Here is a 27,780-nt window from a genome sequence, read left to right as displayed (position 1 = left end):
CCAATGCAGGGAACATGGGTTCGAGCTCTGGTCCGGGAAGATCCCACATGCCACGGAGCAACTAAGCCCGCGAGCCACAACTACTGAGCCTGCGCTCTAGAGCCCGCGAGCCACAACTTCTGAAGCCTGCGCACTTAGGGCCCGTGCTCCGCATCAAGAGAAGTCACTGCAATGAGAAGCCTGCACACCACAATGAAGAGTAGCCCCCGCTCTCCGCAACTAGAGAAAGCCTGCACACAGCACGAAGACCCAACGCAGCCAAAAAAACAAACAAAAAACACACAGGTTTTTAAAAACCTATTGTAAAGACAGTGATTCAGAAAGTGTGGCAATGCTTGGGGGAGTGACAAGTAGACAAAAAGATCAGAATTGGCTGAGAAACAAGTACTGAGAAACAGACTCATGCATATATAAATACCTAATAACTGATAGGGATGGCAGTGCATTAGGGAAAGGATGGTATTTTCAGCAATGGTGCTGGGGCAGTTGGTAAAAAAATGAAACTAGACTCCACCCACTTGTCATATGTACAAATCAACTGCAGATGAACCAGAAACCTAAATGTGAAGGGCAAAACTATAGAACTTTTAAAAGAAAACAGGAAAATAATTTCGTTACTTTGGGATATGGAAAGATTCTTAAAACAACAACCACAAAGGAGGATTCATTAAGTTTGGTTGGGAATTCCCTGGCGGTCCAGTGGTTAAGACTCCATGCTTTCACTGCTGAGGGTCCAGTCAATCAATCAATCAATCAATCAAGGTCTTGGTTAAAAGACCCTATAAAAAAGACAAACAGAATGGGAGAAGGTATCTAGAATGTTAAAGAACTCCTATTAAAATTAAAATAAACAACTCAATATAAAGATGGGACAGAGACTTGAACAAGCACTTCACGATAGCTGAAATCCAAATGGTCAATATGCGTATCAGACCCAGAGAAGTTAACAAGAAACATCCATCAGATTGCCAAAAAATAAAAAGAAGGATAACACCAAACGCTGGTGAGCATCCACATCTCAGCCAACAGGAACACAGGTTAGCTGCTGGTGGGTATTTGAAAGTTGCTAAAAGTTAAATTGACTATTTGCACACCCCATGACCCAGAATTCTGCTTTTCAGTAAAACAAAACAAAACAAAACTCAGGACTCCTATATATGAACAGCAGGATACATTAACAAGAATGTTAATAGCTGCATTGCTTTAAAAAGTCCAAAATGGGCAACATTTCAAATGCCCAGCAACAACAGAAAAGTTGTGGTATATTTGTATAATGTATTATTACACAACATTAAAAATGAATGAGCTATAGCTATATGCAATAACATGTATGACCCCTTCAATGCTTAATGAAAATAGCAAGAAATGAAATGAAATATAACAATATTGTTCTTTTTACACAAAGTCCCCAACAGGCTAAATTATATTTACCATAAAGTAAATGAAGGAAGTGATTAACATAAACGGGCAAATCGACTCCATCTACGGGACGGGAAGGGGTGATGAAAAAGGGACACACAAGGAACTTCTGGGGTACTGGCAATGTTCATTTCTTGATCTGGGTGGTAGTTACATGAGTGTTCACTTAAACTGTTAACTGCACATGTGTTTTCTTCACAACTTTAAAAAGTTTAAAAGTCCTAATTTGGGCAGGGGTGGAACCTATTCAACAAAACTGAGAAAGCAGCAAGAACAGTTAGGAAGTAGCTGAAATGACCCTAAGAAACAGAGAAGGCCTGAACTAAGAGGATAAAAAGAAGGGAACAAGATTTTTGACAGATGTAAAAAGGAAAGTTGACAGAATCTGTCTGGGAGGGTAGCTTTAAAAAGTCAAGGAAGAAGTTTTAACTTTTAGCTTAGTACTTTTAAACACACTGAATATATAGGAAAAGAACATATAAATAATGAACACTTCCACAATCAAATTAAATATTATTTAAACAAGTTGACTTTTACTAACTACTGCCACAGGTATGATTTTAAGAGAATTTTTTCTACTTTTAAAATAATTTAATTTGCCCTGACTTATCATCATGCTTTCCAGTTTTTTCTTTAATTCTACTAATACATGACACCAAGTACTTTTTAAATTACTGTATAAGAGTTATTATAAAAAACAGGAGTCCCCTGTCCAACTGTACAATGGAAGATGATGGATAAGCCCCCATCCAAAACTCCCTCTTTATCATCCTAACATTTATTTCTATTAGTTTTCCATTAAATCAAACCATTATGAGCCTTTACTGATATTCACAACTGAGCCACAGAACATATTACATTTATATTTCCTTTCTCAAACAATTTTGTTCATAGTAATTAACAGTTCCTACATTTTACAATTCGCTTAGTTTTTAGGTATTCATCACTAAATCACCCCACACTTTCCAACAAATCCCTTTCAATATGTTCAAGTGTATCAAGTGGTCTTTGAACTTTACTTTCGTTTACTCAAGATGTGTCCTTCTCTGAGAAGTCCTTACTCCAGCTCCAGTCTTCCTCAAGCCTGCTGCAAGCTGCTATCCTGGACTTTCCTTCACCATTATCCTGCAAATTCCTTTGTCTGATGACATTAACATAATTATCTGTTTGCTTTAATACCAATGAAATAGAAAGTTTCCAAGTAACTATACCAGGATAATAACTAAAAACAAGCCACAAAATGAAATATAAAATTTATTTTTCTGCTTAGGGAAATCGCATACTAGAGATGCACAGTTAATGTTGTAATTTAAAATCAGTTGAAGAAAAATCCTTTATTATGTTAGTAAAAGTACCCGGTTGATTATATTCATGTGTTCATTTGCTTCAGGATGGTTTTTTGGGGCGGAGGGGGCTAATACTTTAGTTTTTATTATATAACACTCTTACACTGTTCCAAAAATCAATACTGCAATGCAAGTTACATAAATGGGTCTGCTTTCATGCCTATCCCTTCTCCATTCCCTCTTGCCTCCACTGGTAGTCATTTTTCAGATTTTTATTATTTTTTAAAAAAATATAAGCATGTATTGGGTTGGCCAAAAAGTTCATTATGGAAAAACCCAAACGAACTTTCTGACCAGTGCAATATTTTCTCTTTCTCCCTTCCTCTTATTTCTCATTGTTACTGAGATATTGCTTTTAGGCCATTTTAGTGGACAGGGGTAAGAAACGCACACTGACACAACTTAACTCCACTTCTTCAAAGTCAGCATTACAGTCTTCTGCATCTTGCCATTTTTTTGTTTGTTTGTTTGTTTTTTGTTTTTTTGCGTTACGCGGGCCTCTCACTGTTGTGGCCTCTCCCGTTGCGGAACACAGGCTCCGGATGTGCAGGCTCAGCGGCCATGGCTCACGGGCCCAGCCGCTCCGCGGCATGTGGGATCTTCCCGGACCGGGGCACGAACCCATGTCCCCTGCATCGGCAGGCGGACTCTCAACCACTGCGCCACCAGGGAAGCCCCATCTTGCCATTTTTCACTCAACCATACATCCTGGAATTCACTCCATAGCAGCCTATGGAGATCTTCCCCCCTCCTCTTTTACGTCTGCACAGTAATACATCAGAGTGTATTCCACCAGTTACCTACTGATAGTCACTCCAATTTTTCATTTTTGCAAGCATGGCTGCTACAACCCTGCACATACATAATTTTATACTTTTGCAATTCTACCGTTGTGATGTATTCCTAAAAGTGAATATTGCTGGGTCAGTGAGGAAATGCATTTCCCATTTTGCTGGATGTTGACAAATTCCATTCGTTAGGAGTTTTACCATTTTTCATTCCCACCAGCAATACCGCTGAGTGTCTTACTTTCTCCACAGTTTCACCCAAAAAGTATAATGCCAAATTTTGAGGGTTTTTTTGGCATTCTATTAAGTGAAAACATGGTGTTTCAGTACAGTTTTAATTTGTACTTCTACTATTATAAGCATATTGTCATGTTTAATGTATTACCTCTACTCCTTTTCTGTTATCTAAAACCTACTCTTTATCATTATTAAATCTTTCCTTCTGCATTCTTTTCTTTTGTTCTTTCTACCTTTTTGAGTATTCACTTATTTTCATTTTCATTGATGTAAACATTTGATGCTAAGAATTTTCTTATGATAAAAGCTTTGGCTATAACACAGATGTTCATGTGGCATATCCAGTCTGCCACCTGTTTTTATAAAGTTTTGTTGGAACAGCCAGATAAACTTGTTTATACATTGTCTATGACCGACCACTTTCACACTACAACGGAAGAGTTTGAAAGCTGCAAGAGATCATATGATCTGCAAACTTTAAAGTATTTACTATCCATCCTTCTGTAAAAAGAGAAAAAAAAAAGTTTACTGACCCCTGCTATAATGTACAGATTCTGATGTGTCATGTCAAGTAACCGAAAAATTCTACTTGAATTTTCACTTTAAGCCAAGAGTTGTTTGGCAGTATGTTTGTTAGTTTCCAGGTGGAAGGGCCTTTTTTTCAATTTTTTGTACTGATTTCTAGTCCAAAAATGCTATATCTATTTGGGGGGAAAATTTTGGAGAGTTTTCTTTGTATGTCAACAAAAAATCATTTTTTCATCAATGCTCCACACGCTTTTTCAAAGATGTTGTATTCTCCCATATGCAATATAGAGCCACGAGATCCTCCTTTTGGTTGTGTTATTTAGGTCTTAAATAGCCTTATAAAATTTCTGTCCACTTGACCTATCTTCAACTGAGATTTTAAGTCTTCTTTTACTAATTCTTATTGACTCTCCTGAAACTGTTTTAAAAAAATCAAAGTTGTCATTAATATCCATGTATCCAATAATACATCTTCATTAAGACTTGCAGTTTGTAACCTTAAAATGTTACCTCTTTAATGATTTCTAGCCTGAGTTCTACCTTGTGCAACATCAAAATAGTGACCTCTGTTTTCCTTTTATTTGATTTGTCTGGCATATCTTTGCCTAACCTCTTATTCTTAACTTTTCTGAGTCTTTCAGTTTTGTGGTTACATCTTTTGTATAGAGCACAGAGGTGGCTTTCGCTATGTTAATTAACCGGAAAATACTTTTTTTCTCTTAAGAAGCCAGTTAAGCTCATTTAATGATATGCCTGATATGGTCTCAATTCTGTCAGAGAGAATATATAAATGATCTCACTGTGTTTATTTCCTTTGTTCTTTTTTTTCCCCTTCCATATTTCTTTTGGTATCTAGAAAGGTTTTGGTTTTTGTCCTAATGGTCCCTTTTTATGTGAATACCTTTATATAACCTTAGTTCTCTCTTAAATACTGACTATTGATTCCCTAGTATAAACAATATAGGAATTAGCTCTTTTCTTCCTCTCATACCATCTCTGCACTGCAACCCCCAGCATCTATTTAAAGTAATAATATTCTTTGATGCCCTGGTGAATTTCTATAAGGCAATCAATGAGTCTATTAAATCATTTCTTGGTTGTCTGAAATTTATTCTCTAATAGCTTTCTCAGGAAAGATTTATGTGAACTATATTCCTTAAGTTCTTGAATAACTGTAATATATCTACATTGTCAGAGCATATAACAAGTACATACTACTTTCTCACCCTTTCTCCCGCTTAGTAAATTCAGTTCTACAGTTAGACATAAGAATTCCCTGCAGAACATCTTCCCTGTTGTTTTCTTGGCATAAGACATTAATATACAGACTCAACAGCATGGTATTGGCATAAAGACAAATAGATCAATGGAACAGAACAGAGAGGCCAGAAATCCAGACATACATGGACAATTAAATTGACACTTGACAAAGGCAGTGCGGTACAAAAAGAATAGCTTTCTCAGCAGCAGTGGTGGAAAAATTAAAATATCCACATGTAAAATGAACTTGGATCCATGCTTTATACCACATATAAAAATTAACTGAAAATAGATCATTGACCTAAAAGTAAAACTTAAAATTATGAAACTTCAGGGAGAAAACATTTGTGTTAGGTAAAGATTTCTTAGATACAGCACAAAAGGAAAATTAAAGTAAGATAAATTGGACTTTATCAAAATAAGAAATTGGGTATACTTGAAGAAACAACTAAGGCTGGTATACAAACAACATGAGATGAATCTAGAAACTCTTTGTTTTGCCAGAAAGTAAGAAGTGTTCAAAAATCAACAGGGGTGTGTCAAAGGACAAGATGTCAACTTGAAGGATTTGTACTACCCAAATGGGAACAATTTGATTACCAAAACAAAAAATTAAAGAAATGCATTATTACATATTAAATAAAAAATTTCATAAGCCCATAATGATAAATAAATGGAAAAGGAAAATGTCACTGAAACAGTAAATTATCAACCGATAAGCATGGAATGATATAAAAATCACCATTTTGCAACATCAGAGTAATAACTGATGAAAGCATGAATCAGCAGTGGATGCCCATCAAAAAAGTTTTTGGGAACAGAATATTCACACAGACCCCAAAGTACCTCACAGGATGTTACGTATTAATTACAAAGGGGAGAAAAGACATCTTTAGGGTGGAGAAATCTGGCATTCACCTCCTTAAACAAGTGATCAAAGCCAACACCAATAATAATGGGACAGAATGAGATCATGGTTTCCTAATGTAAAGCACTGAAAAGGACACATCATTTATGCCCAAAATGCTGCTTCAGTCTGGTTACAATAAGGAGAGAGAAACCATACATTAAGTTTTAAAAAAGAAGTTTAATATAAATATTTGTTAACCACATGAAGGAACTGGGTTAACAAAACTGGTCAGTAAGACGCAGAGAGAACTCTAAAGAATACAGGTATAATATCAGACATGATGTGATACGATATGGCATAATAGCCACTGCCTCTAAGGCTGAGACAGAATGCCCAAGGAAGTATTTTCCCTCCAGGGCTGATATTAGACTTTGGTGGAGAAGGCACAGCGGAGGCTTGCACTTTGGTGCTGCACCAGAGGGATTTGTTGGAGATCCAGTCTTTGGAACTCGTCCACAAATGTATTCTATGGAACGTGCTGGCAATCTGTATCTTGGATCCTCACAACATCCCCTCCATCCAAAAACAAAAACAAACCAAAAAACCCCACAACTGGGTTTTTTTTTTTGTTGTTGAAAGGCAATATTGGGACTATTGGCAAAATCTGAATATGTATTACGTATTAGATAACAGTGTTGTATCATTGTCAAATTTCCTAAATTTGGTAACTATACTGTGCTTACATACACGATTATCTTTGCATATGTCAAAACTCATCAACTTGTATATTTTAAATACGTGAGGCTTACTGTATGTTTAATCTTATCTCAATAAAGCTTAAAAACACTTTTAAGAAGAGAATCTCTATTCTTCAGAGACACATTGACATGTTCAGGGCTGAAGGGTCATGATATTTACAATTTACTCATATGGGTCAGAAAAAAACAACTAAGTATACTAACACGAGAAATTTAAAGAAAATATAGCAAAATCGGGTATCCTTAGTAAGGGTACATAAGAACAATACTAGCTAAGTTCTTAAACGTGGTCTTTATGCTTGAAAATCAGTTGGTTGGATACAGTCTCAACTCACATTTTCTTTCTGTGAAAATCTTAAAATCTTTACTCCACGGTCTTCTGGACTCTAATGCTGATGGTGGAGTCTAATGACAATCTGACATTCTTTCCATTATAAGTGATGTAGTCTTTTTGTATAGCTGTCCAAAGTGTTTTCTTTTTCTTTAAAGCCCTAGAACACGTTTCAGTGGTGCTTGTTCTGTTTCAATTTTCCTAGGCACATGGTAAGACCTTTTAATACAGATGTTGATCATCCTTTCAACATTTTCTCAGATTGTAATTTTTTTCTGTTCTGTTGTTTTAGTACTCTTCATATTATAAACATCCATTTATTTATGGGTATGTGAATATAAGATCTTGTCACTTTCTCTATGAATTTCTTTGATCTCCTTCTCTACTTGTTTGATTTGTTTTCATCTGTCTTTTTCCATCCTTTACTTTTTTTTTTTTTTTTTGTGGTACGCGGGCCTCTCACTGTTGTGGCCTCTGCCATTGCGGAGCAGAGGCTCCGTATGCACAGGCTCAGCGGCCATGGCTCACGGGCCCAGCCACTCCGTGGCATGTGGGATCTTCCCAGACCGGGGCACGACCCCGTGTCCCCTGCATCGGCAGGCAGACTCTCAACCACTGCGCCACCAGGGAAGCCCTCCATCCTTCTTCTTAAAAAAAATTTATTTACTTTTACTTTTTATTTCTGGCTGTGTTGGGTGTCTGTTGCTGTGTGCGGGCTTTCTCTGGTTGAGGTGACCAGGGGCTACTTTTTGTTGCGGTGCTGGGCTTCTCATTGCGGTGGCTTCTCTTGTTGCGGAGCACGGGCTCTAGGCACACAGGCTTCAGTAGTTGCGGCACGCAGGCTCAGTAGTCGTGGCACACGAGCTCTAGAGTGCAGGCTCAGTAGTTGTGGCGCACGGGCTTAGTTGCTCCACGGCATGTGGGATCTTCCCGGACCAGGACTTGAACCCATGTCCCCTGCTTTGGCAGTTCTCAACCACTGCGCCACCAAGGAAGCCCCCATCCTTTACTTCTTTTATGGTAGTTTCTAGAGTGTCTATTCATTCAAGAACTTTCTGGTTTATTTTCATTTCTGAAACACTTCTAATTTTATTCCTTAACTGTCAGTTTTTCTTTTCATGACATCCTATAGCACAGCCAACTCATTTCTAAACTTTTGTAATTATGGTTTATGTTGTTTTTACATAACATACTGTTTTATTTGTAGAAATAGGTTTCATTATATCCCTACTTTAAGACCTAGGTACAATGCTATCTCAATTTCTTTAGATCTATTATTGAGGGCTATTGTCCTTTTTTTTTTTTTTTTTTTTGGCTGTACGCGGGCCTCTCACTGTTGTGGCCTCTCCTGTTGCAGGGCACAGGCTCCGGACGCGCAGGCTCAGCGGCCATGGCTCACGGGCCCAGCTGCTCCGCGGCATGTGGGATCTTCCTGGACCGGGGCACGAACCCACGTCCCCTGCATCGGCAGGCAGACTCTCAACCACTGCGCCACCAGGGAAGCCCCCTGTCCTTTTTTCTTATGTAATATCTTTGAATGGTGTAAAACCACAGTAGATTCCATAATTCATAACAAGGGACTTTCCTGTATTTATAAGAGAAGTTTCCTATGTAGAGGTTGTTTCCTAGATTCAGAGTTCTAAGGTTTCCTCTTACATTTTTACCACAAAGTATTCAAACCTATGGTACCTTAGTGTAACCACTTCTCTAATATTTTCTGAAATCTGCCTCCTCTGGTTCCCCTTCCCACATGTATCTGAACCTTCTCTCTTCTTAACCCCTAAATTCCTATCCTAGTCAACTTGTGTTTATTTGCAGCAGTTTCTTCTCAGCATGGCGCTCTGTTCTTTTCACTGAATATTTCCAAGAACCTCAGGTACCAGGCTGTCCTAGCTCCCCCAGACTTTCCTGTGGCAAACTCTTTGCTTCATTTCAGACTCATGTTAACAGTTTGTGGACCACACGTTGAGTAGCACTACCCTGAAACACTCTGCTGCTTCAGAGAAGGCATACAGGTATCACTATAAATTCTGATCTCTAGCAGCAAACATGATCTATAATCATACTACGTTTTACTGGGAAATGCCACCCACTTTGAGGACACACAGAGAAACCTTCTATATTTATGCCTTTTCTTGCCTTCTGTCCTGTTCACAATAAAGAAAACATTTCTTCTCCTATCCAGTCACTAATCTCTCCACCATGCCTTGGATCAATCCTACCCTGTCTTCTCAGAAGCTCACAAACTCACAAATCTCTTCTCCTGTATATTCAATAGCTCACTTGACTGGATCCCAAAATAGATCTACTATATGATCCAGCAATTCCACTCCTGGGTATATATCTGAAAAAAACAAAAACACTAATTCAAAAAGATATATGCACCCCAATGTTTATAGCAGCATTATTTATAATCGCCAGGATACAGAAACAACCTAAGTGCCCTTCAACAGATGAGTGGATAAAGAAGCTGTGTGTGTGTGTGTGTGTGTACACACACACACACACACACACACACACACACACACTGGAATACTAGTCGGCCATAAAAAAGGACAAAATTTTGCCACTGGCAGCATCATGGATGGACTTGGAAGGCATTATTCTAAGTGAAATAAGTCAGACAGAGAAAGACAAATACTGTATGATATCACTTATATGTGGATTCTAAAAAAATACAACAAACTAGTGAAAAAACAAAAAAGAAGCAGACTCACAGATACAGAGAACAAACTAGTGGTTACCACTTGGGGTGGGGGACAATATAGGGATAGGGAAGTGGGAGGTACAAACTACTGCGTGTAAGATAGTATTACAAGGATGTATTGTACAATACAGGGAATATAGCCAATATTTTGTAATAACTGTAAATGGAGAGTGACCTTTAAAAATTGTATAAATAGGGCTTCCCTGGTGGCGCAGTGGTTGGAAGTCCGCCTGCCGATGCGGGGGACACGGGTTTGTGCCCCGGTCCAGGGGGATCCTGCGTGCCGCGGAGCGGCTGGGCCCGTGGGCTGTGGCCGCTGGGCCTGCGTGTCCGGAGCCTGTGCTCCGCGGCGGGAGGGGCCGCAGCGGTAAGGGGCCCACGTACCAAAAAAAAAAAAAAAAATATATATATATATATATAAACATGCTTAAGCCTTTCCTATTCACAAAAAAATAAACAAGAAATATTCCTCAACTCCTATTTTTTTCTCCCCAGGTACTGCCTTATCCCTTTCCTCCCTCCCTTCAGAAGTAAACTTTTTTGTTTTGTTTTGTTTTTTAACAGAGTTGGTAAACTTTTCCATCTATATCTCTTTACCTCCCACCCACCCCAATATGGTTTTCCCTTCTATCTCTCTACCAAAATAGTTGTGGCCTGCAAGCCACAACTACTGAGCCCGCGTGCCTAGAGCCCGTGCTCCTCAACAAGAGAAGCCACTGCAATGAGAAGCCCGTGCACGGCAACGAAGAGTAGCCCCCACTCGTCGCAACTAGAGAAAGCCTGCACACAGCAACGAAGACCCAACGCAGCCAAAAAAAAAAAATTCCTAAAGGTTTGTCCTAGGTGATCTCTACACTCTACTTTCCAAGAGTAGAAGGGAAGGAAACAGAGGGAAGACAACAAGGAGACCAAAAAGGAAGGGTCAGAGAAGTGGGAGAACTTGAAGAGCAAGTCTAAAAGATTGATGAGGACAGGAAGAAACGTAAATCAACATATACCAGTACAGAGACAGACAGACACTAAGAATCTCATGTGCTTTAGGCTCTCTTCCTGGTTATGCTTGATGCTGATATATATAGTCAAGAGATCCCAGGGAGACTATTTATCCATAATCAAAGATCTTCTGGTATTTCTTTGAGGAATAGGGTTGTTTTGTAACTTCAAAGAAGAGAATTTGAAAAATGTTTTTAAGACTAGATAAACATGCAAAAACACTGAGGCAATTCAGCTGATATTTATATGTTCACGTGTTGTTTTAAACAGAAATATTTGAACATGCACCCTACATATATATTTATTATGTACATATGCTAAAGTACTAGTGTATCTTGTACATAGTAAATCACATAAATATATTTTTAAAGAATGAAATAAATGCTTTTAAATGTATTGCTAATCATGAAAGCTTCATACCGTTACTGGCTAATGGTCCAAGATGTCATATACACTTATGGCACAGTTCATTAACATAGAGGATGTCAATCAATTTCAAAGAGTCTTCTTATTAATTTTGAAACTTTTAGGCCCAATTCTTGTTAGACCTAGTTAATCATTGCTGTCAACTTCACAACAAGACTGATGAAGAGCCTATAAAGGATCAGTTCTGCCATTTTATGCTGCTATGCTTGCAAAATTAGCATTATCTTTATCACAGCTGAATTATGAGACTTCAAAGATTCAAGTAATTTAAGCCTGGTGGGAAAATCACAACTCCATCAACTCCATACACCTGATAAAATTAAACACAAAATGAGGCAGCAACGGTTACAAGCTTTCTACAGAACATGGATCTCCTTGCCTGCTAACCCACCATTAACTGCATATTCAGGTATCAAGAATGCAAGTATCTATCCCCCTACAAAACACTGAAAAAGTCATTAAATATGAGCAGCCCTGATTTCTCTGGGCTCAGTTTTCTGTATTTTTCTAAACTGGGTAAGAACCAAGCCAACAGTACCCAACCTTGATTACAGACTTAAATGGAACTATCTCTACACTTTTTTTTTTTTTTTTTTTGCTGTACGCGGGCCTCTCACTGTTGTGGCCTCTCCCGTTGCAGAGCACAGGCTCCGGACGCGCAGGCCCAGCGGCCATGGCTCACGGGCCCAGTCGCTCCGCGGCATGTGGGATCTTCCTGGACCGGGGCACGAACCCGTGTCCCCTGCATCGGCAGGCGGACTCTCAACCACTGCGCCACCAGGGATGCCCTATCTCTACACTTTTAATTAGAATTGGGATCACTTTTTTTTTAAAGAATTTATAATTTTTTTAAATGAATGAAGTATAGTTGATTTACAATGTTGTGTTAGTTTCAGGTATACACCAAAGTGATTCAGTGTTTTATATATGTATATAAAATATATATATATTCTTTTTCAGATTCTTTTCCATTATAGGTTATTACACGATACTGAGTATAGTTCCTTGTGCTATACAGTAGGACACTGTTGTTTATCTAGTTTACATACAGTAGTGTGTATGTGTTAATCCCAAACTCTTAATTTATCCCCCCACCTTTTCCCCCTTTGGTAACCATAAGTTTGTTTTCTATGTCTGTGAGTCTATTTCTGTTTTGTAAATAAGTTCATTTGTATCATTTTTTAGATTCCACATATCAGTGATATATGGTATTTGTCTTTCTCTGACTTACTTAGTATGATAATCTCTAGGTCCATCCATGTTGCTGCAAATGGCATTATTTCATTCTTTTTCATGGTTGTATATACGTACCACATCTTCTTCATCCAGTCATCTGTCAATGGACACTTAGGTTGCTTCCATGTCTTGGCTATTGTAAATAGTGCTGCTATGAACATTGGGGTGCATGTATCTTTTCAAATTAAGAGTTTTCGTCTTTTCCAGATATATGCCCAGGAGTGGGATTGCTGGGTCATATGGTAAAACTCTTTTTAGTTTTCTAAGGAACCTCCATACTGTTCTCTATAGTGGCTGTACCAATTTACATTCCCACCAACAGTGTAAGAGCATTCCCTTTTCTCCACACCCTCTGCAGCATTTATTATTTGTAGACTCTTTGATGATGGCCATTCTGACCAGTGTGAGGTGATTCCTCATGGTGGTTTTGATTTGCATTTCTCTGACAATTAGTGATGTTGAGCATCTTTTCGTGTGCCTGTTGGCCATCTGTATGTCTTCTTTGGAGAAATGTCTATTTAGGTCTTCTGCCTATTTTTTGATCAGGTTGTTTTTTTGATATTGAGCTGTATGAGCTGTTTGTGTATTCTGGAAATTAATCCCTTGTTGGTCACATCATTTGCAAATATTTTCTCCCATTCTGTAGGTCGTCTTTTCATTTTGTTTATGGTTTCGTTTGCTGTGCAAAAGCTTTTAAGTTTAATTAGATCCCATTTGTTTATTTTTGCTTTTTTTCCATTACTCTAGCAGATAGATCCAAAAAATACTGCTACGATTTATGTCAGAGTGTTCTGCCTATGTTTTCCTCTAGGAGTTTTATAGTATCCAGTCTTATGTTTAGGTCTTTAATCCATTTTGAGTTTATTTTTGTATATGACATTAGAGAATGTTCTAATTTCATTTTTTTTACATGTAGCTGTACAGTTTTCCCAGCACCAATTATTGAAGAGACTTTTTCTCCACTGTATACTCTTGACTCTTTTGTGGAATATTAATTGACCATAGATATGTGGGGGGGATCATTTTTTATGGCTATTGCACATGTGCCCTACATCTTATAATTTAGGGACTTTCCAGACTGTTGAAACCGAGGGACTTTTTTGAGTGGCATCCATATGGAACTTCTCTAGGAACGGAGATTAGACCCTAACTTCACTAGGGTCCTGGTAATGGCCTACCATGATCTTCAGTCTTTTGACAGTCATTTTAGTTAAAAATAGATGTGAAAATCCATAAACTTACTTATCCAAATTGTGTTACAATTTGTGGGAGAAAAAAAAAACACAACGGGGTCTGCAGTAGAGAAATCCCATCACCTCCAGGGCAGCTGTGTATAGTATTGTTTTTGTTTTTTCCTTTTATGAGAAGATTTATTCCTAGTTCTAGGTCCCAATCTTCCAGGGCTCTAAGCACAATTAAACTTGGTGGGTAGGTGAGGGGAGACCCATTCAGATACAGCACAAGGGACTGCCTAATTTTAGAGGGCAAATGAGGATTATTCTTGTTCCATCTGCTAAACCATGTATTCCCTGGGGCTACATACGCCACACTTATTTCTAACTCACACAAAGGTAACTTTTGGACTTGCAGCAGCCCTGACTCCTCCCTCAGGATACTTTGTGTACAATATGTGCAATGTAGCCAGTTAACATGCTTATTCATGTGACCACAACAATCTACACATCAAGTACTTTCCAGCTTAATTTATGCAAATAAGTTCTAATGTTTTCCCTCACCTCACTAGAATTTTATTTCATAATGCAGCACACATCCCATTTTAGAGACTACTGGTCTAGTGCATACTTGAAAATGCACATAAAATTTGAGAAAGGGGTCAAGGTAACAGGAAGACACGAGAGATGTGTGCATCTAGGTGATAGTTTAAATTGGTGCGGTCTCTAAGAAAAATTAAAGGGACAAATCTAAGAATCTAAGAACCAAAGTTTGCTGATTACCCACATTTGAGTATATGAAAAAAGTGCAATGTGATTAAAAAATGGTCTTCGGACATCAACTTTTCACCAGGACAGAGTAACTAGTACCAAGACAAGCTTGCCTGACATGAATAACTATATGTAACTGGGAAGAATAAACTCAGGAAGTGAGCCCCTATAATATCTTGATTGTCTGCCTGGGAACTATATCCTGACCATGGTACAGGGAACTAGAGGCTCAGGAGAACACAGCTTAGGAGCCAGGGGAAATTTGGGGCTGTGAAACAGATAAGCACTGGAGAGAAGGGAACTGCACAGAGGAAGGGTGCCAGCAGTCTATGTAGGGTTTCTCCAAATTCTTGGCTGAAGGCTACCACTCATGTGCAGAGTGAGACTTACCAGAAGTCTTCCAGAGAGCAGCTGCTAAGGGATTGAGAGAGGAGCAAAGATACTAGAGGCCCAGCAGGAACAAAAAGAAAATAAATAAAAAGATGGTAATCTTAAATTGGACCATACTAATAAATTACTTAAAATGTAAATGAATTAAACAATTAAAAGCAAAATTTTACAACTTGGATAAAAAAGCAAGACACAACCATACACTATCTACAAGAGATACACTTTAAATATAAAGGTTAAAAATAAAAGGATGGAAAAATAAACAATTTAAACACAAAGATAAGAAAACTGATAGCTAATTAATATAAGACAATGCATAGGTCATGAAACAGTAGTATGAATGATAGAGAAGAACATTTCGTAGTGTTAAAAAGGGCAGGCAATTCATCAGTAAGACAAAGCTTCAAAATACTTATAGCAGAAACTAACTGGATTAAAGGAATAAAGAGAGAAATCAACAATCATGATTGAAGACTTAAACATTCTTCTTTCTATAACTGATAGAACAAGCAGACAAAAACAAAAACAACAACAAAGGGACTTCCCTGGTGGTGCAGTGGTTAAGAATCTGCCTGCCAATGCAGAGGACATGGGTTCAAGTGCTGGTCCGGGAAAATCCCACATGCCGCAGAGCAATTAAGCCCATGCGCCACAACTACTGAGCCTGCGCTCTAGAGCCCGTGAACCACAACTACTGAGCCTGTGTGCCGCAGCTACTGAAGCCCATGCGCCTAGAGCCCGTGCTCTGCAACAAGCCACTGCAATGAGAAGCCACGCACCACAATGAAGAGTGGCCCCTGCAGGCTGCAAGTAGAGAAAGCCTGCACGCAGCAACAAAGACCCAATGCTGCCTAAAATAAATAAATAAATTTAAAATATGTACAGCTTTAAAACAAACAAAAAACCAAACCTAGCAACAACAAAAAGTATAAAAATATAATTTTTTTTTACAACACTATCAACCAACTTGACCTAATTGACATTTACAGAACACTACTCCCAACAACTGTAGAATTTAAATTCTTTAAGTGCACATTCACCAAAATAGATGATATGCTAGAATATAAAATGTCTCAATAAACTTCAAAAGATTTAAACCCTACAGAGCATTTTTTTTACTACAATGAAATAAGCTATCTAGAAAATCCCCCATATGCCTATAAATTAACACACTTCTAAGCAACCCATTGGTCATAGAAGAAATTACAAGAGAAATTTAAAAAATTTTTAATGGAATGTTAATAAAAACACAACACAAAATTTGTCTGAGGTGGCTAACACATGCTTAGAGAAAAAACTGTACCTTTAAAGCAGAGACAATAAATAAAATTAACAAAGCCAAAAGTTAGTTGACAAACCCTTAGTAATAGTAACCAAGAATAAATATGAATTACATATAGAAACAAAAGGGGATATCATTCAACTCCTGAAAACACTAAAAGGATAAGGGAATATTGTGAACAAACTCATGCCAGTAAATGTACAAACTAGCTGAATCATATAATTTTCTTCAAACAATTTACCAAAATGGATTTGAGAAGAAACAAAAAATCTGAGAGCCCTATCTCTATTAAAGACACTGAATTCCTAATCAAAACGTTCCCTGTAAAGAAAACTCCAAGTCCAGGTGGATTCACTGGTGAATTGTCAAGTATTTAAGGAAGCATTCATAGCAATTTTACAAAAACTCTTTCAGAAAATAGAGATGGAGGGAACACCTCACACCACATTTTGAGGTATTACCTTGATACCAAAATCAGATAAAAACACAAGGAAAGGGCTTCCCTGGTGGCGCAGTGGTTGAGAGTCCGCCTGCCGATGCAGGGGATACGGGTTCGTGCCCCGGTCCAGGAAGATCCCACATGCCGCGGAGCGGCTAGGCCCGTGAGCCATGGCCACTGAGCCTGCGCATCTGGAGCCTGTGCTCCGCAACGGGAGAGGCCACAACAGTGAGAGGCCTGCGTACCACAAAACAAAACAAAACAAAAACAAAAAAAAACCACAAGAAAACCATACCACCAATGTTCCCCATGAAGAAAAAAAAAAAAAAACCCCAAAACCCCTTGAAGTGTTAGCAATTCAAATCCAGAAGTACACAGAAAGGATAATACATCATGACCAAGTGGGGTATACACCAAGAATTCAAGACTGGTTTAACACCTGAAAATCAATGTAATTCACCACAGCAAAAGAAAAAAAAAGAGAAAAACCATAGATCATTTTAATAGATACAGAAAATGCATTTGACCAAAATTTATCATTCATTCATGATAAAAAAAAAACCTTCAGTACACTTGGAATAGAAGGGAACCTCTTAATTTTGATAATGGGCATTTATAAAAAACAAACAAGCTAACATACTAGTGGTGAATGACTGAATGTTTTACCCCTAAGATCAGGAATAAGAAAAAGGATGTCATCTCTGATTTAATATTGAAATTAAACTTCTATTCAATATGCTACCAGAAGTCCTAGCTAGTGCAATAAGGGAAGAAAATGTCATAAATTATAAAGGATGAAAAGAAACAACTACCTGCAAGTAACATGATAGTCTATGTAGAAATTCCTAAGGAATCTACAAAAACTACTAGATTTAATAACTGAATTTAGCAAGAGAGTAGCATACAATCAATATACAAAAGCCAATTGTATTTCAATATATTAGCAACAAGTAATTGGAAATGAAAAATTTTAAAACACCAATTTCAATATTGTTAAAGAACATTATCATAAAATATTTTAGAATAAACTTCACAAAAATTGCCCAAGACCACTATAAGAGTACTGAAATTAAAGATCTAAATAAATGGGAAATAAAACATGTTCATGGATAGGAACAGTCAATATCATTAAGATCATTCTCCCCAAATTGTTATCTAGATTCAATGCAATTCCAATCAAAATCACAGCAGACTTTTGTGTAGAAATTGATAATTCGATTCTAAAAACTTGTAAAGAAATGCAATGACTTTAAAGGGCCAAAACAATTTTGAAAAAGAACAAAATTGTCCAATTTCAAAATCTGCTTAAAAAGCTAAATTAAAAATAAAAAAACATTATTAGTACTGAACGAATAGATCAATAGAATAGAGAGTAGAGAAACAGAACCATACATATATGTTCAACTGACTTTTTACAAAAATGCCAAAAGTAATATAACGGGGAAAGTATTCTTTTCAAAAAATGGTGCTTTAACATACGGTTAAAAACATAAACCTCAACCTTTAACTAGCACAAAAATTACCCAAAATATATTACAGATCTAAATATAAAAGCTAAAGCTATAAAAGTACTGAAAGAAAAGACAGGAGAAAAATCTAAGTAAACTTGGAGTAGGCACAGAATTGTCAGAACACGAAAATCACTAACCATAAAAGAAAAAGAAATTATAAACTAGATAAAATTTAAAACTTCAGCTTTTCAAAAGACACCATCAATAAGAAGGTATAGTCAGGGAGTTTAGGATGGACATGTACACACTGCTATATTTAAAATGGATAACCAACAAGGACCTACTGTACAGCACAGGGAATTCTTATCAATGTTATTTGGCCTGGATGGGAGGGGAGTTTGGGGGAGAATGGATACGTGCATATGTATGGCTGAGTCCCTTTGCTGTGCACCTGAAACTATCACACTGTTAATTGGCTATACTCCAAAATAAAATAGAAAGTTAAAATAAAAAAGAAAAAGAAAATGAGGGACTTCCCTGATGGCCCAGTGGTTAAGACTCCACACTTCCAATGCAGGGGGTGCAGGTATGATCCCTGGTCGGGGACCTAAGATCCCACATGCCGCATGGTGCAGCAAAAAAACGAAAAAGAAAAAGAAGATGAACAAGCAAGCAAAAGGAGTGGAAGAAAATACCTGCAATATGTGTATGTAGACAAGCGCCAGGAAACTGGACATATATAAAGAATTTTTACTTTTCAGTAACAGGCCAAATCATCTAGTTTTAAAAATCTACAAAAACCTTAAACTGAAATTTTACCAAAAATAAGTAAGAATAGCCAATAAGCACAGGAAAAGATGCCCATTATTATTCATTGGGGAAATGAAAATTAAAATCATGAGATACCTCTTCAAACATGTTAGAACGGCTAAAATTAAAGACTAACACCACCCAAATTAGTGAGGACGTTAACTTGAACTCTCATACACTGCTGGAGGGAATGCAAAATGGTACACCAGGGTAAACATACACTTATGACACAAACAAGGAATTCCAATTCTAAGTATTTACCCAAGGAAATGAAAACATACTGACATAACGACTTGTCTACAAGTATTTATAACTGTTTTATTCATAACAACCCCAAACTGAAATCAACAGTAACTTCCATCAACAGGTGAATATTGTATACAGATCTTAAATCTTAAATCCTTTGTCATTATATATTGTACTCGAAACGTGATTAATACCTTTCTCCAAGAACCAAAAGAAATCAGCTCCCAGAATTGATAGCTGTATCTTACAGACTGCCAGTTAATAAAGAGGACTGATGGACTCACATTTTACTCTCCCTTGACCCCTTTCAAAAGTGTGCTCTCAGTATTCTTTAAAAATAGCTCTTAGAGCTTGCTACTCTTTGGCTGAACGGTACATCCACACTACAAAATATTGCACAATGTTGTAACATTTCTCCAAGATCAGTTTGTCTCCTGACTTCATGTACCAATATGTACCTAAAGAAAATGTTTTCTAAGCTCTTCCCTCTTTCCTGGACATTACTGCATACTAAGAAAATGAAAGTCGGGACTGAGGTAGTAAACCAACTTTAGCTTGTGGTCACTCACCCTCATTCCTTCCAACTGGTAGCCTTACAAAAGTTTGAACCAACGTTCTCAATGGAGGCTTGGTGGCTAGTGTAATTGTGTCTAAGCATTTACAAATTATATGTTTGTTGCTATAAATTAGCTTTGTTTCTTCTTTAAAACAGTCAAACCATTATGTTGATTTTTGTAAAAAATACGTGTTAGAAAAGACTTGCTTTCTATAAAGTTCATTTAGGATATAACAAAGGGAGCAGCAAAAAGTACTTAATAGAAAGGGAAACTAGGTCTGATACTGTGGAGAACACTACACCTTGAATTTTTAATTTTCTAAAGAATCCTCTTTGATCAACTGTACTGTGGAATATAATACAGCTTGAGCTAAAAAAAACTCAAAAAACCCCCCAAAAAACTAGGGTTTATGATTATACTCTAGAACTCTAAAACTATGACATACTGGGCTCTCTGGGGTGAGAGGCCTAGAAATCTAGATGCTCAACAAGCATACCAGGTGATTCTAGTAGAGCTAAAATTTGAAAACCCCTATCTAAATCTAAGAGTATAATCGCAACACATGTGGCTTCAACAAAACTTGTTTTGTTTGGCCTACAGAACGGGTCTACGTTGTGTGTGTGCGCGCGTGTGTGCGTGTGCGTGTGCATTTTTTATTACTTGCCAATATCTAATACTAGAAAAACATGACATAAAATCCAGACTCCAGACTTCTCGTTAAAAACTAAATAAATAAAATATCCTCCAACCCTGGCCCTGCGCTGTCACAGGACAATGTGCTGCAGCTAAGTACAGTTTGCTCCCCTTTCCTTTCACTCCCCACCATTCCCTATTGTTTTACCCCAGGCTCATAGTTCTCCATCTCAATTACTTGCTTAGCTCCTGAAGGTAGTTTGACCTATGATGCCTGTACCCACAAGTTCATTAGGAGAATGAAGAACAGAGATAATCAAATGAACCCTATTTATTTACAGTTGATTCTTGAACAAGTTTGGGGTTAGGAGTGCTGACCCTTCCGCCGCTGAAATTTCGAATATAACTTACAGTCGGCCCTCCCTATCACCAGTTCCGCATCCTTGGATTCAACCCACCACAAATCTTGTACTACTCTAGTATTTGCTATTGAAAAAAATCTGTGTATAAGTGCACCCTTGCAGTTCAAACTGTGTTGTTCAAGGGTCAAGTGTAGTTCTGAAATATATTGCCTAAACTTTTGTTACAGCTAGTATTAAAATAAGTTTGCAAGGAGAGAGGCAGGGAGAAAATATTCAAGTTATTAAGACTCAGGATAGTATTTTTAATTTATTGAAGATAGCCCTATTTTTTAGAGGTGTATGTGAAAGTATCATTTAACAAAGGCTTCTTCTTTCTTAGTATAAAAACAAAAACATTATCTTCCAATTTAAATGCTTTCCTGAACTCTTGCTTACAATACAAACACAAAGGTAAAAAATATTTGGAGACTGGAACATTTTGAGAACTCTATATAATTGCAAACTTGCCTCAGAGTTGAGGATCAGAGCTTTTATTACCCACGTTCTCATTCATTCAGATCTAAATGTCATGGCCTGGCACACAATACATCTTAATTCTAGAATTATGCAAAATTTAGTTCCTAATTAGCTACCGGCCCATTTGATCATTTAAAATATAAATAAAAGAAACCCTTAAATGTGTCTAAAAATTAAGAACTAAAATTTAAGTTTCACCTGTACTAACTTTCCAACAGGTGGGCCATGGCAGAGCAAATCAGCGTGAAGGATTCGAGATTTTACCCTACTTGTAAGCTAACAAAGTAGCTTCCACGGATGCTGGTTGAAGACAGGAGACTTGTGGGTCAGATACAAAGGGCAGTTTGTTACTTCCAGTAATAATATAAGCCAAAGTGTCAACATTTTTGCACTGGTTTCCAGAGGCCCGGTTCCCACCTGGCAAGGTGAAGAGGGGCAGCTGATGCTTGCACAGGCAATGGGTTGTGTTGCAGAAGAGGAAACCTAAGCCTAGGGAACCCTCTTCTTTTATGATGGGCAATAAGCATGCCTGCCTTTCACTCCAGAAGGTGACATCTATCTTTATTATACAGCACCACATGCATGGCTATTCTTTGCTCTGGTGGAAGACACTATCTCTACCTTCCAAGGCTCTTCCTTATACAAACATCCTTTAAAAACAGAAACAAAGGGCAGTCAGTACCTCCCCTGGTAAGACCTGCAGAAACAGAGAAACCCACGGAAAACTGTCTCTCTCAACTAGACACTGTTCCTAACATATAATTAAATCAAGAATCTAACACTACAACCTATTTAAAAGCATCAATTTCATATGTTCTTTGACCTAGCTCAACTGTTTAATCTGCATTTTATCTCTAATTAAATCAACTAGTCCCTTTAAAAAAGGCAGTATATATTAAAAACGAATTATTTCCACTTTGTATTTTTTAAACGGAGGTGCTCAAATATTTGCAATATAAACATTTAAAACCTCAATTATTCTACTAGAAACAATTTACTGTGCTTACTTTAAGTGTTTCAAACCTGTTAACGTTAGCAATGGGAACTACCTGTCAAAAGTCTCATTATACAGTAACAAACACCACAAAGAGAACAGTAACTTCAACATTTCCAGCTGCTGTCCACAAAATACAAGAAAATGCGGCACCCCAAATCACTTTGTTCTGTTTCTCTTTACCATTTACTGTCTCAAAATAAAATCTCCGAAAGAGAAGGACAACAAAACACCGTCTCTTAGTTCCTTTGTCCCCATCGGAGAGGAGAGAACTGGGGGCTCATTAAGGTAAATAACCCAAAACATGCAAGACAAAAAATAGACGGCATCCGATCTGTAATCAATCATCAAAGAAAGTCACCATCACTTCATCTTTATCCCTCCCTCCCCCTCTCCAGCTCAAATAACATGGGTACATACGAGATGATTAGGATCACATGGACCTGGACAAAGCTTTGGGGAGGCAGAGGGCAGCGGTTAACTAGATGCAGTCGTCAAAGGACCCGAGATACTACAGCAGACTCCAACAGAGGTTTTCAAAAGTGCGGGTCGCATGGGCCATGCACCCGGGGGGAGAATGCTGGGGAGCAGCAGCAGCAGCGCGGCCAAGTCTACAGCGCCGGTGGAAGTTGCTCGCGGGGCGCGCGGTACGCCGCACAACGCGCGGGCCCTCCATGTCACCGCCGGCAGCACAGACCCTCCTCGCCCCTCCCCCGCCGCGCACCCCGGGCGGCGGCGACATGACAGCGGGTCGCTGCGCCGCTCCAGGGCGCCGGCCTGCCCGGGCTCTCCACCCCCTACCGCGCCCGCACCCGCCTCTCACCTTGGGTAGCGAAAGGCGAGGAGCCGCTGACCGGCGAGCCGGGGGCGGGGACGGGCGGCGGGGTCTCGGCCGAGCCCAGCATGGGGGCGGGCAGCATGAGGTAGCGCTGGGGCGCGGGCAGGCAGCGCTGGCAGAAGGAGTGCAGGCAGGGCAGCAGCTTGGGCGCCCGGCTCTGGATGTTCTGGTGGCACACGGCGCAAGTGTCCAACAGGTTGAGCCGGGCCGCCTCGCCTCCGCGCTCCGAGTCGGGGCCCTGCCGACTCTCGGCCTCGTTCTCCCCGCTCGGCGGAGCCGAGGGCCCCCCGGCGGCCGCCGCCGAAGCCGCCGCGGCCGCCGTCGCCGCCTTCTCTACAGCCACCTCCATTGTCCTGCCCCCGCCGCCGCCGCCGCCGCCGCCGGGAAAAGACGAGCGGGTTCTCTGCCCGCCGCCGCCCCCGACGACTTCCTTCTCCTCCTTCTCCTCCCAGGCCGCCCGGGTGACTCGTAGGAGAGGGAGGGAGTCCAGGGCCAAGGAAGCCTCCTCAGGCCCCGGGGATCCGCCTCCCGGGTGGCGCGGCCGGAAGAAGGGGATCTGTCAGTGGGGACTGCTCTTCGCACCGGAGAGGCTGCGCCCCGTCCGCTTCGCCAACCGCCGCGGCTCTCGTCAAATCCGCCCAGCCCGCCCTCGCCTCCCGGCCTTTCTCTCGGGCCCCAGGACCCACCTCAGGCCCCGCCCCCTCCCTCCCTCTCCCAGCAACCGAGGCGACTGCAAGGAGTGCGCCGCCCAATAGCCGCCGCGCCTGGTCGGGGGGCGGGGCGTGCGGAAGCCCGCGAGGCTCGGACGGCCGTTGCGAGAGGCTGGGAGGTGGGAGGTAGCTTGCCCCGCCCCGCCCACCGAGCTCCTGGAACCGCGGCCTCTGATTGGGCCTTTGTGTGTGTTTAGCTCCTCTAAAAAGATTAAGGGTTCATTTGTTAACGATCGACCACCTAATTCGGTCCGCCTGTGTTAGCTCCTCCTACGGGGCGGGGCTTCACTGTGTCTGCCGGACATTGTAAATTAAGTAACTGCTACGAAAAACTCATTTTACTACTGCAGACAGGGGTCCTGTAGGAGGAATAAATATGGTGGGAGGGTAGAAGGATGACAAAGTGGAGAGAGTGAAAAGCAAAGGAAAGAATTTTGAAAAACGGGAAAATGTTGTGTAGAAAATATGTGGAGGAGGCATGGATTTTGCCACCTGAATTTACTCATCTCTATAATGAGTTGCGAGCATGAAGAGTAAGAGGGGAGGTTTGCAAGTCGGGAATTTTTAAAGGGTTTCCCCAATGAAAAAGGTGAAATCAATTTTTAAAGTCAGTGATTTGCTTTTTAAGTGAATAAAAATGGTTTATTTTCCAAGGAGTTAATATATAAAGATTGTTTGAAAGTGTTTTATTGCATAAACATGGCATCATTACAAGAAATAGAAACAAATGTCAATACTGATAGCCAAATAATTCTAAAATATTCGTTTTCATCCCCCCAGCCCCACCCCACACTTATATCAGAAGTTACACATATTTTCACTCTAAAAATGGCCAAAGGGGGCTTCCCTGGTGGCGCAGTGGTTGAGAGTCCGACTGCCGATGTAGGGGACACGGGTTCGTGCCCCGGTCCGGGAAGATCCCACATGCCGCGGAGCGGCTGGGCCCCTGAGCCATGGCCGCTGGGCCTGCGCGTCCGGAGCCTGTGCTCCGCAACGGGAGAGGTCACAACAGTGAGAGGCCCACGTACCGGAAAAGAAAAAAAAAAAAAAATGGCCAAAGGGCCAACTCCAGGCATCCTAGCTTTCCCTCGAGACCTTAACCTTTCCCAAATTATTCCTCTCCTAGCAGCCTCTTTCCCAAACAGATCCTTAAATCCAATTTCCATAGGCCTCCAGAGTGAAGTTTTCCTTCTTAATGACATTCAAGGGCTATTTATTTTGTATAGTAGTAGTTTCTTAAACCTTAGTTTGCATAAGAATCACCTGGCAAATTTACTTAGACGTTGATCCTTGGACCCCTCCCCATATTCAATTTTAGCAGCATCTCCTGATTGTGATGTGGATGGTCCAGGAACAGCTTTAGAGCAACAATTTTCTTATCCCACCTGTTATCCCTCCAAATTTCATCCCCATACACCTCTCAAGCTGAAGCTCCCACTACTTTATGCTCCAGCAATTTTAACTCTTCCCTGCTTTACACGTGCTTTTCCCTTTGTTTTGAAATGCCCTTCCCTCTGTACCCTGTTTTTGTAGTGGTACCTTGAAAATCTTCATATAGTAGGAAAGCAAATTCTGTATTAAAAGTAATGCTCTTAATATGCTAATAATTCATTGTAGAGGTGGTATACAGGATTCAAGCAGACTGAAAGACAAGTGCCTTGTATTCCTTCAGATGATGGCAGTGGAGAAGAAAAGAATAAGAGGTAAATTGGGGAGGCTTGTTTGGAGAGAATTCCATGCAATTTAATACAACCCTCTAGTTCAGTTTCTCAAATCATCATGGATAATTAGTTTTAGAGAAAACTATTTTCCATATTCTTAGACTTCCTAGTCTCATGTAATTAAAACAATCATGTTTTACTTTGTTCAAATATATACGGCTTCTGGGTTTTTTTAAGTCCAGAAAATGAATTTATTGTTTTAGGTTTTTTTTTTTTTTTTTTTTTTGGTACGCGGGCCTCTCACTGATGTGGCCTCTCCCGTTGCGGAGCACAGGCTCCCGGACGCACAGGCTCAGTGGCCATGGCTCACGGGCCCAGCCGCTCCGCGGCATGTGGGATCTTCCCGGACCGGGGCATGAACCCGTGTCCCCTGCATCGGCAGGCGGACCCCCAACCACTAGCGCCACCAGGGAAGCCCTAGGTTTTTTTAATCCCAATTATCTTATCTATATATTGTCCTCCCAAATGTATTGCAAAAATATTTCACAGAGATCCACACTCTTATTCTTCCTTAATTACAGCTCTCTCTATTGCCCTCTCCTTTTCTATAATTTCTATGGCTCCCCACTGCATCCAAGGCTCTCCACAATTTCATCCCTGCCTGATAGCCTCATTCGATCTTCCTGCCTGATCCTCACTGCTTTCCCATACCCATTCTAATCTTCAGCCTAATTGGATGGCTTGTCATTTTCTAAACTTCACCAGCACTACTTCTATCACCATTTCTGAGAGAGGAGATACAGGTTGCCTGTGCTGGAAGAGAAGGGAGTCTGCAAGGAGAGCAAGAGCATTAGATGCTGGTGAGGATTTCTCACACCCACCCCTTAAAAGGTAGCAATGGATGGAAATTCTTGAACTTCCAAGGAAGTTTAACAAAATTATTTTTGAGTAGAACTCTCAGAGGTTGTGACACAGGTCTGGACAAGAAGAGTTTGAGATGACCCCTTCGCTCAATCTCCTATAGCTTTAAAGGAACAAAGTAAAGATTTTTGTCCCTTCAGTAGTAGTCCAAAGGCTTGGATGACTTGAGGCTTCATTGTTAGGACAAGGAGGATGCAGTGTGCAGGGACCAAAGACTGTCCTGCATTACCTCAGTGGCTTCCGGAGAGATGTCAGCAGTCAAGAACCAATGGAGGCAAGGCACATTCTATGTATGCCACCGTAAACCAAGGATGCCCGAGGACCCAGTGTCTCTCCCACATATGCCATGGCCCTATTACGGCCTCGGATCTTCAAACTGGCCCTAGATAGGAGGGAGAATGAATATTGTATTGACTGACTTAAAATCTGAAATGATGACCAAAACCAAAATAGAAACAAAACCTAAAGTAACTGAGAATATGACTAGATTAAGTTTTCTGCTATCAGAAAAATGTTAAATTCCGTTATTTTTTAAAAAATGTTTATAGGGAATTCCCTGGCAGTCCAGTGGTTAGGACTCTGCACTCTCACTGCTGAGGGCTGGGTTCGATCCCTGGTTGGAGAACTAAGATGCCACAAGGCGAGGCCAAAATAAAATAAATAAATATTTTTAAAATTTAAATAGTTTATAGTCTGCATACTACTTGGTGATGCAGTAAAGGGTTAACTCAGTGAGGGTGGGTTACACAATCATCCTACATATTCCACAGAAAGAACTGGCCCTTGAATAACTCCTGGGAGATGATCTCTGAACTGTTATTTTACCTAATAAGAGTATGTTTGTAAGCTTGAAGTTTTGAGCCACACTCTATCAGTTTGATCTGATACTAACAAGGCTAACAATGGTTTTTGCATACCTGAGGCCCTGGGCCATGCTGTGTCAGTTTGACCTCTGAGGGGCTGGAGACTAAGTAGTTAAGATCAATCACACAGGTGCTGCGGGGCTTCACAACTTACCCCCAATTAAAATCCTGGATATCAGGGCTTGAGTGAATTTCCCTGGTTAGCAACATTTTGCACATGTTATTATGTAGTTGATTGGAGAATTAAGGCTATTTGTGGGATGCCACTGGGAGAGGACATTTGGA

At 39.9% G+C, this 27,780-nt stretch overlaps 1 protein-coding gene across 2 annotated transcripts in view; it reads right to left on the bottom strand.

Annotated features, from left to right (window-relative positions):
- The window catches only part of TRIM24 (tripartite motif containing 24), a 94,276-nt gene extending 70,357 nt beyond the window's left edge, over window positions 1–23,919 (bottom strand). For both annotated transcript variants that reach the window (XM_060020967.1, XM_060020968.1), the window contains exon 1: window positions 23,326–23,919. In XM_060020967.1, the coding sequence (XP_059876950.1) occupies window positions 23,326–23,689 (364 nt within the window). In that variant the 5' untranslated portion in view covers window positions 23,690–23,919. The remainder of the gene's footprint in view (window positions 1–23,325) is intronic.
- Window positions 23,920–27,780: the final 3,861 nt, after the last annotated feature.

The sequence above is a fragment of the Delphinus delphis genome, chromosome 9 (assembly GCF_949987515.2).
Source record: "Delphinus delphis chromosome 9, mDelDel1.2, whole genome shotgun sequence".
NCBI classification, from domain to species: domain Eukaryota; kingdom Metazoa; phylum Chordata; class Mammalia; order Artiodactyla; family Delphinidae; genus Delphinus; species Delphinus delphis.
Note: the sequence above shows the minus strand (reverse complement) of the source record. Positions and strands in the feature narration are given on the sequence as shown.